Raw genomic sequence first — 12672 nt, 5'->3', positions numbered from 1 at the left:
CGTCCCCCAAGGAGTGGGCAACTTCACACACTGATGGTAAGTTAATGGAACCACTCATCTCGTGGATCAATGGTCTACCTAGTATCACATTATAAGAAGACAGGGTGTCAATAACACATAAATTTTGTATGGAGTTTACCCCTTCTATGTATATTAGAAGCTTTATTTCTCCCATTGTGTGTTTTGTTTCCCCACTAAATCCTATGAGGGTTGAGGATCTTCTGAATATCTCTGATTATGGGATGTTCATTCTCTTCAGTGCATCTAGAAGTACGATATTGACAGAGGATCCTCCGTCAGCAAGGATCCTTCTAACAAAATGGTTGGCCATGTATAGTGTTATCATGAGTCCGTCATGGTGAGGATCCTGAATTCCTTCCATTTCGGTCTCGTCGAATGTGATTTCTTTTTCACTACCTACCATGGTATTCTTTCGTCGTCTATCCTCTTTTCCTGTTTTGGAGACCTTGGCGTGTCTTTTAGCCCGAGAATAAGAGGTATCATAGATGTTAGATCCGCCTGAGATAACGTTAATTATCTTAGCGTCAGAGGGTGGAGATCCTGGTTTCTCTGGGATCTTGTGATCATCTTGGCTATTCTCCTTGGATTTTTCTCTTTTTCTCCTGAGGATCTCTTTGAGGTGTGCTTTACTAAGGAGGTGGCTAATTTCTTTATGTAGGGCTATGCAGTCCTCCGTCATGTGGCCAAAGTCTTCGTGGTAAGCACACCATTTTGACTTGTTTTTCCAAGCGGTGGATTTGCTGTCCCTCTTTTGCCATCTTCCTTTATCTCCAAGATCCTACATAGCATGAATTACACCTGAAACATCCACATAAAAACGATAGTTGGTGATTTCAGGATGCTCTTCTTCTTCTCCTGCATCTTCAAGGGCATTAACCCTGTGATTATTCGGTTTGGAATAGGGCTTTGATTTGTAGGATATCTGATTTGAGGATTCGACCTTCCTGTTGGGGTTCTAATATTGATCCGAAGGGTTGCTTCTCTTTTGTATCTCTCTATCCTCTTCGATCCTTATGAATCAAAATGCCTGACACTTGACTTCATCTAGTCCTTTGCATTTGGTCATCGCAAGGCCTTCGTAAAAGGGTGAATCCTTTCTTAATCCCATTTTAAAGGCTTCTATAGCAGTGGCCATGTCGATTTTGGGGATGCTCAGAGCGTCCCTGCCAAATCTGTTAACAAAGTCCCTAAGTTTCTCCTTAGGATCCTGAACCACCCGGTAGAGATCACTTGTGATATTCTCGAAGGTTCTTCTACAAGAAAACTGGTTATTAAAGATAATGACTAAGTGTGCAAATGCAGTAATAGAATATGAGGGAATGTTCAGCGGCCATTTGAGGACTGATCATGTAAGGGTTGAACCAAAGTCTTTGCATAGTCAAGCTTCCTTCAAGTGCCATGGGATGGGAATGATCTCCATCCTTTCTCTGTATTGGGCTATATGCTCTCTATGATCTGCAGTTCCATCGTACAACTTCATGCTGGGAGTTTGGAAGTGCTTAGGAACTTCGGTATCGGCTATCATATGAGCGGATCTCGAGATCATGTGGCTTGTAGGAGATGCTTCTGGTATTGGTTTGACTACTCCGGGTATACTGGCAATAATCTGTCTTAATTGCTGAAATTCCCTGACCATGTTCGGGTTTATTCCTGCATCAACGTTACTATAGTTAGTATTAATAGTATTTTTGTTTAAGAAATTACTAGAATTAAGGTTTCAAGGATTCTTGAAAGGCTCTTTGAGATCATTGATCATGGACGCTCGATTGTCCATAGTTGCCCCTAATATGACGCCACAGTGGTAGGAATCATATCATTTTGGTGATTTTCTAAGGATCTTGCATTATTGAAGTCTAAGATCCTTGGTTGCACAACTATGGGAGTAGTTTCCTGGGATTTCTGAAATTCCACCTTCATCCTCTCCACTTATTTGAGCAGTGCTCTATTCTCATCCTGCTGATGGTCACCTGTTGTGTCATTTTCCTCATCATAGCGTAGAGTTATGTAGTAGTGACTGAGGCAGTTAAATCTTGGAGCCCTGAGGATCCAAAACTTCTCGGACTAGCAATTAAGGGGATGTTTTTCTTGGAAGTTTCAGGCATTTTCCTCTGAGTGGGGGGTCCACTCAGAGGATGTGGTAGGTTTTTGGATGGAACGGAAGGAGCAGAGGATGAAGAGAGGATCGTTTGTGTATACATGATGTTTTTTTGAGGATTTTTGAACACCACGGCCCCATAATGGGCACCAAATTGTTTTGGTAAAAAAGTACACAAGTACTAATCAACCAAATTGAATGAGAGGCTGAGATGTTCAGATTGTGTAATAGCATGTAGTAAAAGAAAAGTGACACAATGGCTTACAAGGAAAGCCCTTGATCCTTGCTAGGATCTCCGACATAAAACCTTGGGAGGTGATAATGATCACCTGCCTTGATGATTTTATTGATATAAAGTAAAGATTATAGTGAGTTTTTAGTAAGAATGAATGTAGAAATTCATAGAGTGAGCTTAGACTAAGGATTCGTGTGTTGTGTGCAAATTACAAGTTTCAATTTATAGTCTAATCTAGCCAACAAGATGTCCGATATTTCGAGGATCCTCTATGACAAGCTTCTTCAACGTTATTTGACCTAGTATTCTAGGTCTTTAGCATAGTTGAGATGATTCTTCGCTGAGAATTGGTCTTCCCTTGACTAGTTCTACACACGTGTTAGTTATACATAAAATATGACCGTTATAATTATCAATAATAATAAAAATAATAACAGTAATTAGTCGGGATCCTGATGTTGCTGAGGATCTTGGATATTTGAGGATATTGGATATAGTAAGGATCTTGGTCCCAACAACGGGATGTATCTTCTCCTTATCTCTTTATTTATACTGAATTGCTTGCTTATATTAATGTGTTTTATTTTAGGATCTTCCCTTGTGAACGATATTTTTGCAATGGTAGTGTTTGATTCGGGAGCTACTCGATCTTTTGTAATGCTTGCGCTTAGGAAGAGATTTGCTAAAGCTTCGAGGGAGTCGGATTGTCCTCTGAATGTCGAGATTGCGAATGATAGGTATGTTCGTGTTGTGAGGGTTCATTAGGGTTGTACTATTCAGTTATTGAGCGACCAATATCCAGTTGATTTGGTTCCCATTCCTCTGCGTGGGAACAAGGCTATTATGGGTATGGATTGGTTGAGCCCTAATGGGGAAGTGATCGATTATAAGCAACAATTATTTTGGGTTCAGACCCAAGTGGGGGAGAGTTAGTGATTCATGGGGAGAGATCTCAGTATGAGCTGACTTTGTGTTCAACAGTGAGGGCCAAACACTATCTTCAGCAGGGTTGTTCTGGTTATGTCGCCTATTTTATGGATACTCGGGATAAGGGTAAGGCGATTGTAGATGATGTGCTGATTGTGTGGGATTACCCAGATGTGTTTCTGGAGTATTTTCCTGGGGTGCCTTTGGAGACGCAGGTATAGTTTAGGATTGATCTGGTTCCTGATGCGGCTCCGATAGCTAAAGCACCGTATCGGTTGGCTCCTCTCGAGATGCAGGAGTTGTCTAAATAGCTGCAAGAGATGTTATACAAGCGATTCATTCGACCGAGCAGTTCACCTTGGGGAGAACCGATCTTGTTTGTGAAGAAGAAGGGTGGGTCTCATCGTATGTGTATTGACTATCGGGAGCTGAATAAGGTAACGGTGAAGAACCATTATCCACTCCCGATGATTGATGATCTTTTTGACCAACTTCAGGGTGCATCTTGGTTCTCCGAGATTGATTTCTGGTCAGTTTATTATCAGATAAGGGTTAGGGATGAGGATGTGAAGAGGATAGCTTTCCAGACACGTTATGGTCATTGCAAGTTCATGGTGATGCCTTTCAGGCTCACCAATGCTCCAGTCGCGTTCATGGATCTCATGAACCGCGTGTGCAGACCAAACCCGGATCGCTATGTGATTGTGTTCATTGATGATATCATGGTTTATTACACGACTATTGAGTAGCATGAGGAGCACTTAAGGGATGTGCTGGAGACTTTGAGGAGGGAGAGACTTTTCGCAGAGTTCTCCAAGTGTGAGTTCTAGTTCCACGAGGTGTAGTTTCTAGGGCACCTTGTCAACCAGAATGGTATTTTGGTCTATCTGGCCAAGGTTGAGGCCGTGATGTAGTGGGAGGTTCCGAGGTCTCCATATGAGATTCAGAGTTTTCTTGGTTTGGTGGGTTACTATCGGAGATTCATCTAGGACTTCTCCAACATAGTTGTTCCATTGAGTCGGTTGACTAAGAAGACAGTTACATTTCGTCGGGGGCCTGAGGAGCAGGCAGCTTTCGAGACATTGAGACAACAGTTGTGCGAGGCACTGATTTTAACCCTGTTATAGGGTGTTTCAGATTTCGTGCTATATTGTGACGTGTCGATCACAGGATTGGGGGCAGTGTTGATGTAGAGGGACTGCGTGATCGCTTACGCTTCGAGGTAGCTGAAGCCTCATAAGGCGAACTATCTGACACATGATTTGGAGTTGGGGGCCGTGGTTTTCGCCCTCAAGATTTTGCGACATTACCTCTTTGTGGTCCGTTTTACTATTTACACGGATCACAAGAGCGTGAGGTATTTGATGGATCTGTCGAATCTATATATTAGGCAGCTTCGGTGGTTGGATGTGGTGAAGGATTATGATTGTGAGATCCTTTATCACCCAGGGAAGGCCAATGTGGTGGCCGAAGCTCTCAGCCGCAAGGCATTCGTTGCTCCGATTAGAGACATATGCTTAAGGATAATCATGATTACTCCATTGTTGGAGCGGATTCATGAGCCTCATGTTGAGGCTATAAAGGAAGACCACCGAAAGAGTGAGCGTATTGTGGGCCAGGTGGCTTCCTTCGATTATGATAGTTGTGGATTGTTAAGTCTGCATCGGCGGGTTTGGGTTCTGTATTATGGCGGTGTATGTCAGGTTCTGATGGAGGAGGCACACAAGTCTATGTTCTCTATTCATCCTAGGGCGACGAAGATGTATAGGGATCTTCATCCTGATTATTGGTGGCCCTACATGAAGTGGGATGTGGCTTGGTATGTGGAGCAATGCTTGACTTACAAGAAAGTCAAGGCCAAGCATCAGTGACCTCACTGAAAGATTCATCTGTTGGAGATTCCCGTATGGAAATAGGAACATATTACCATGGATTTTATCACAAAGCTACCCCAGACTGCATGCGGAGTAGACTCGGTTTGGGTCATCATGGATCGTTTGACTAAGAGCACGTATTTCATCCCGATTCAGGAGAGTATTTCTGTAGAGAAGTTGGCTAATATTTATATCCGGGAGGTTGTGCCACATCATGGGGTGCCGATATCAGTGGTTTCTAACAGAGATGTTCGGTTTACTTCCAGGTTTTGGAAGAGTTTTCATGACGAGTTGGGCACTTGTCTCCACTTCAGCACAACATTGCGTCCGCAGACCAATGATTAGAGTGAGCAAACAATTCAGAACCTGGAGGATATGCTGCGAGTGTGTGTTCTGGATTTCGGTGGGAGTTGGGATACGTATCTTCTGTTAGCGGAATTTTCATACAACAATAGTTATCATGCCAGCATTGATCAACCTACTTTCGAGATGCACTACGGGAGGAAGTGTAGGATGTCGATTTGTTGGGGCGAGGTTGGTCAGCAGGTTATGGGGAGTACCGAAGAGGTACTTAAGACCACTGAGCTAATACAACAAGTTCGGAGTAGGCTTCAGACAGCTCAGAGTCAGCAAAAGAGTTATATCGACAGGCACCAGTCAGATTTAGTGTTCTAGGTGGGATATATTGTTCTCCTAAAGGTGTCACCTTGGAAAGGTGTCATCTAGTTCAGTAAGCAGGGCAAGATGGGCCCCAGTTATATTAGTTCCTTCAGCGTTTTGGTTTGGGTGGGCCGGGTTGCTTATCGCTTGGATCTTCCAGATAAGCTTAGTCAAATTCATAGCATGTTCCATGTCTTGTAAATGCGGAAGTGCTTAGTGGATGATTCTGCAGTGGTACCATTGGAGGATATTCAGGTGGATGACCGCCTGAATTATATTGAGAGACCGGTGGCGATTATGGATCGAAAGATGAAGACCTTGAGGAACAAGGTTGTGGAGTGTGTGAAGGTGTAATGGCTGGACCGGAAGGGTTCATGGTGGACTTGGGAGCCAGAAGATGAGATGCGGGAGCATTATCCGGAGTTATTTAGGGCAAAGAACATCGAGGACGAAGTCTGATTCAAGTGGGGGAGAATTGTAACACTTAGATTTGGGTATGTTCCTTATTTTCCCTTTATATTTAATTTTTGCATTATTTTTCCTTGGTGTAGTACACGAGGCGTACCACACGGTATGCTTAACGTACTAGCTGAAAAGCTAGTACACGGGACATACCAGATGGTATGCTTAGCGTACTAAGGTAGAGTTTGATCTTGGGTGCAAGGCCTCGTACGCTGGGCATACTAGGATTACGGTTAGCGTACGTGGAGGATAAGAACCCTAATTTTAGGATGTTGCACCCTATTTAAGGTCCTTAAGTCCCTACGGCTGGCCTCTTTACCAACCTCCAAATCTCCTAAACCGTAAATCTCAACCCTTAGCCTCTGTTGTTGTGTTCTTGAGCTTTTGAGAAGAAGTTGCTGCATATTTTTCTGATTTTGAAGGGATTGAAGAATATTGAAGGTGCTTTTCTTAGTGAGAAGCTTAGAGATCCATAATCATCACTCATTTTGCAAGTCTTTTAAGGTATCAAGTTCATACCTTGTCTCTTGCTTAGATATCTTCATGTCTTGGTTTTTATGCTTTTGGTCCCTTTTGGGTTGGTTTGATGGGTTAAGTCATTTATGGGGCTTATTCTTTTAGATTTGGTCATATTGTGAGATTCTTATGCTTAAAGGTGCCAACTTTATGGTGTTTATGGCCTCTAGCATGCTTTAAGTCTTCTATTAAGTCCTTTTGAGCTTTAAGAGCTTCATTAAGCCATGCATGCACGTAAAGTTAGCAACTTTACATGATAAATCACCCGAAGGAAGTCAGATCTAGGTTTTGGAGTAAAGTCTTTATGGATTAAGAGTTGGAAATGGAACTTGGCTGAATGGAGGAGTACATTGGGTATACAAGCATGTAAGCTTAGTGTACAAGCCCTAAGGCGAGTACACTATGCGTACGAGCTGAGTATGCCCCGCATACTTAGAAAAGTGGTCCTCAGATCAATTGATGTTCGGTTTGGGCCATGTTTTGGCCCTAGATATTTAGTTTTTTGTTGGGCCATCTGAATTCAGGTGTTTTGGGCTAGGAATATTTTTGGACCTTGGATTAAGGCCCATGAAAGAGGTTTGGGCCCAATTTGGAAAACTGGGCCATGATTGGGCCTTGGATGATTATTTTGGTATTTGGGCCTTTTTGGAATGTAGGCTTAGGCCTTAGTCTTGGGCCAAACTAGGTATGGAGTAAAATGGTCTTTATACCCTAACTTTGGACTAATAGTTATGGATTGGAATCCAATTATTAATTGGATGTTATTTGGTATTGATAGCTCGGGGATTTGTCGGACCAGCAACCAGAGATTTATTATTGTGATTCAGCAGTTGAAGGTGAGTTTCCTCACTAGGTTTAGAGGGTCGAAGGCACCAATGCTGGCCCATGATAATTTTATGTTAGGGTGCTAGATGTTTGCGTGACTCTTGCATGTGTTATGTACTTGTATGCTTACCATACAGATCTCAATGACCATTTTGTATGCTATGTATCTATGTGATTATTGCATTTTTATGTGCTAATATGATATATGTTTATATGTATGTCGGGTGGGGCCCGATCTGTATACCGAGTGGTGCCTGATGCTGGGCGGGGCCCAAAGTCTTTGTTATGTGTGCTATGTGGTATTTTGGGAACTCAGTAAGATTTGTGCTTACTGTTTTTAGTTTATATTTTAAGTACTTCCAGTTCCAAAGGGAAGAGCTCGGGATGATTACAGGGCACACACCACCTCGTTCCGCATGTTCTTGATTTACTCTGATGTGATACATTTGTTTTTATGATGATGTTATTTGGATACTAGTTTTATTACATTGAAAATGAAATTTTTGGGTCTTATTTTTGGGACGTTTCATTAGCACTAGAGTCGAATTTAAGACCACCTTGGAATTGGAGACACAGGAGTCAGACGAGATGTCATCATGACTCTTAAATTCTACATCATTATCAAGAGACGCCCAAAATGAGTTGGATTGGTTTGAGTCATGCCCGTTTGTCTCATGAATGATTTCCTCAATAACACAATTATTTAGAGGACCAGAGTTTGGAAAATGAACTCCAGTACAACCTATGTTAGGTAAGGATTTCGAAGATTGATTCAGGTTCGGGATATCAGAGGTGGAAGACGTGTGGTATCTGTACATCTAATAGTGATAGGTTTGAACTCAGGAATCAAATATTGATATTTGTCTAAAGTCTCATGAAGGGACGATAATGGTGAGACAGGGGTATCTGAATAAGTATGGTTCGGAATATTTCCCATAAATGTTGGGTTTTGAAGTTCCTTCAAAGGACGAGAAATGGGTTTTGGAAACTCGCTTCCGAGACCAGGTGCTTTGGACCAAGAGTGACGAAAATTGTGTGTCATCCTTTCGTTAGCTTCAAGAACATCAATAGAGTTATGCAAAGTAGAAATTTTAGCATTAAGATGTTGCTTATCAGTAACTAAAATCTTTCTTTCACTAAAAGTATTTTAACATTTATCTTTCAAAATAATACATTCATCCTTAACCGTTACAAGTTCTCTCTCTAATGATTCAATCTTAAGCTTGCGGTCTTCAAAACGTAATATAAGACGTGTCAACTCACTATCTAGCTATTCACTAACTTTTATGGTAGACTCATAGGCTATATGAACAACTGCCATATCTAATTGAATTTAAGTCAGATAAGGTTCACAAATAGTCAAGTCAAAGTTATTATTAGTGATCACAAAATTTACTTGATGGATGATGCATCGGCCAGGTGGATCATTTGTTGCCATGTAGCAGTAGTTTGGCTCACCATAGTCATCATCATTGTGACAACCCGAAATTTCTATCTTGTACAGCCATTCAATCCAATCAAAGTCAGACTTGTTTCTGCTATCTTTTAGCATTGTTTAGGGTATGTTTAAGTGTTCTAAACCTAGTACATTCAAGGTTTGGGTTTAGGGATGAGTTAACTTATGTTCTTCGTATTGCATTCGAGCCAAACACTCCTTCAAGAGGAGTGTACGGCTGTACACATGAGTGTACGGCCGTACACTCAATGTGGTCATGAACTCATGCCCATATATGAGTCATTCCTTCTTTTTCCTTCACTTTTCACACTTCCAAGTCAAGAAAGTCAATTATCTCTCAAATATAATCAAGCATTTCATCTTGATCTTCAAGAATGTAAGTATTTCTTCCATTGATTAGTTGATACAATGATTTATCTAGTCAAGATCCATGATTCATCCATTAAATTATCTCTTTTGGTTAGATCTTCAAGTCTTCATCACTTTCACCAAGAACACCAAGAACACCTACTTGTTCTTGGGCTGTGAACTCCATAGGAACCCTCAAAAGTGTGAGTATCTCTTCTATCTTCTAGTTAAGCTTGAGAAACACTTGATTCCTAGCCTTGAATCATCATATAATGCAAGAACTCCAAGGGTATACGGCCGTACACCCTTCTTATGGTTGTAAACCCTTGTTTGGTGCATGTCTTGGCCTCAAACTCATCTTATGTCCCAACATAGGATCATGAACACTTAATGGATGCTAGATAGGGCCGTAAAACACCTCCTTTGCATGTTCTTCCATGAGTGTATGACCTTACACTCCATGACCGTACACTCAATGGCCGTACACCACATTTGGCCGTACACATCTTGGTCGTACACACCCTAGTGTAGCCGTAAACCCCTTTGATGCAATCATGTGTGATTGTAACACTTCAAGTGTTTCCTAGTCCCTAAGGTGGTTTCCTTGCATAATTAGTTGTATAAACACTAATTATATACATATATGTGTCATTATATGCTTAATAGGATCCGTTTGTGCTCGAGGCTTCACTTGACACTTAGCATCCTATATCGATCTTACATTCGTATCACTCACTACAGGTGAGTTCATACCCCTTAGCTTATCTTTTAAATGATTTTAAATGCTTTTATGGGGGGAATGTAAGTAGAAACATTATAGTCATTATATCAATCACATGTGATTAATAACTATCAAACAAGTGGATTTCTTATACTTCAAACTGTTTTATCAAGCAAACTATTTCAAAACATTTTATAAATTGACATCAGGTCATCGATAGCCATTCAAATGGTTAAAACTCTTTTATATGCTAAACTTTTTATTAAACTCTTTTACACTAATATATTGTCAAAATCATGTCTATATAGATATAGTTATATAAATAAGGTTGAAAGGGCTTAGGACTGATAACTCACTTTATTTCATGTTCCTTGTTTGGTTGTGGACTTAGGGTATCCGGTTGTTTGTCTGAGTGTCGTTTGAATCTTAGTTATATACTATGTACATATATGTATATATATATATATATATATATATATATATATATATATATAAGTTCTTACTTCAGTACAACACCTTTGGGTAGCAAAGGTGTACACACATACTCAATCATTCAAACAACATTACTAGTAAACTATAATAGGTATAGTTTAGAGGATTACTACTCACTATTTCTAGTATAATGAAACATAAAAGAGTCAGTTCATTCAAGAGTCAATACAAGCATACTATAATGAGAAACAGAAAGAACATACTATGATGACAAACTAAGAGAACATAGACTACACTATACAAAGAGAGCATACTATACACTAGAACAGAAAGAACATACAATACACTAGAACATACTATACAAACACAAGAATATTGTAACATTAATGTGAGCCACTACTTCATGGCATGGCAATATACTACTGTGTCACGTTTTACCACCAGAGTCTCCTGGAGGGAAAGTGTGAATTTTTGTATAGATCTATATGGGATTGACCATCCTACACCTTGCTGCTAGCCACAGTGGGACCTGTAGGTCTACGGGTGACGAATGTCATACCATTTCGACGTCTTTGATCATCGTGTTATACTAGTAAATCAAGTATGGTTACAACCTCATCACATTTTACCTTAATTAAACAAACTGGTTTAAGGTAGTTAGAACATTGGTAGTTACTTATATACAATACTATATGACATCTTTATTTTCCCATTGCATTCACATTGTGATCTTCTCACATAAACGGTAATGTAAACTATATTTTGGTAATGATAGCCATACATGGGAAAAAAATTCACTTTTACAAAGGAACAAACATACAGAACAGTCCGGTCTTGGTAGAAGACTACATTTCATAGTAAAGTAGAAAATATAGGATTTTCTAGGAGATACAACAATTACATCAAACTCTTACGAACATTTATAACAAACATTTACAAACACTTTCATACAAAACAATGAAACTAAAATACTTACAAACTCACCCGCTTTAATGCTGATCTACTCTATCAAAATAACTTGTATTCTCAGGTCACCAGTAGACAGGTACACTGGACCAGGTTTTGAGAAGACGGAGCTCATACAAGACTCGTCTTTTATTTTGATTCATATTTTGGTGTCTTACAAACTATACACAAAACACAATTGTATTAAATTATATTATTAATGCAATGGATGATTTTGTTGCTTGTTTACTATTATGCATTGATATGATACTATACATGATGTCCTCTGCCCCAGAACATTTTCGCCGTTCTGGTTTTGGGGTGTGACATTCATTTTCCGAACCAGAAGACTAATAAACTTCATTACATTCAGTTGATTGTCTAGCCACTAGACATAAATTCCTTCCATATTTTGCTTCACACTCATCTCCGAACGACCAATACCCATCAACATTCCTTGAGACCATGGTAACAAAAGCTTTTTCAATCTCAGCGAGTTCTTGTGCTTTATGAGCGTAGTAGGTAGAATCTCTCACCTTTGGTTTATAAGGAATTTCTGCCAAACAGTCATTTGCAAAGTGGTTTCCAAGACCACATTTGTGACACACAATGTTGGGTCTGACTAGTTTTGGAACTTCCTGAGGTTCCGACGGGTGATTTGGAATGTTGGGTTGATATGCTGGTGAATTTTCATTGGGTTTGGGGTAAGGTTGAGGATTGCTATGGAGAGGAGCTTAAAATCGATTCTGAGGTGGTGTTTGATATGGATTCCAAGGGTGTATATACTTCATAGATAGAAGTACAAACTCTTACTAGAAACGAAGTTTGGAATCACCCACTTCTGGATCAAGTTCTACATCTTATGGATAGGTCCGAATCAGAGGAATAGGTGCATCAGGTTGAGTGGGTCGAGTAGGTTGAACATGTGGGATGACTCGAAAAGGATCCGAAATAGATGGGTTCGGAATTAGTGGCTTGACAAAGATTACTAAAGCAAGAGGACCTCCTGAGAGTTCTCTCAAAGTTTGAGCAGCGTTGGATTCATGACTTTGTAGTTCATCAAACAACTTATAAAGCTTCGGTTTCTTCTGAGATCAATTACTATGAAGACAAGAATTGAGATTGTACTCGAGTGGAGTTCATACTACACCATGT

At 40.2% G+C, this 12672-nt stretch overlaps 1 protein-coding gene across 1 annotated transcript; it reads right to left on the bottom strand.

Moving 5' to 3' along the window:
- Positions 1-235: 235 nt before the first annotated feature.
- LOC145064290 (uncharacterized) lies at positions 236-1156 on the bottom strand. The gene is made up of 2 exons (XM_079011768.1): positions 1049-1156; positions 236-799 (listed from the first exon to the last, which is right to left on the bottom strand). The coding sequence occupies exons 1-2, from the start codon at positions 1154-1156 to the stop codon at positions 236-238; spliced, it is 672 nt and encodes a 223-aa protein (XP_078867894.1).
- Positions 1157-12672: the final 11516 nt, after the last annotated feature.

Source organism: Lactuca serriola, chromosome 7 (genome assembly GCF_051521515.1).
Source record: "Lactuca serriola cultivar US96UC23 chromosome 7, Lser_US96UC23_V15, whole genome shotgun sequence".
Classification (NCBI taxonomy): Eukaryota; Viridiplantae; Streptophyta; class Magnoliopsida; order Asterales; family Asteraceae; genus Lactuca; species Lactuca serriola.
The sequence above is the reverse complement of the archived record's forward strand: the minus strand, read 5'-3'. Positions and strand labels throughout refer to the sequence as shown.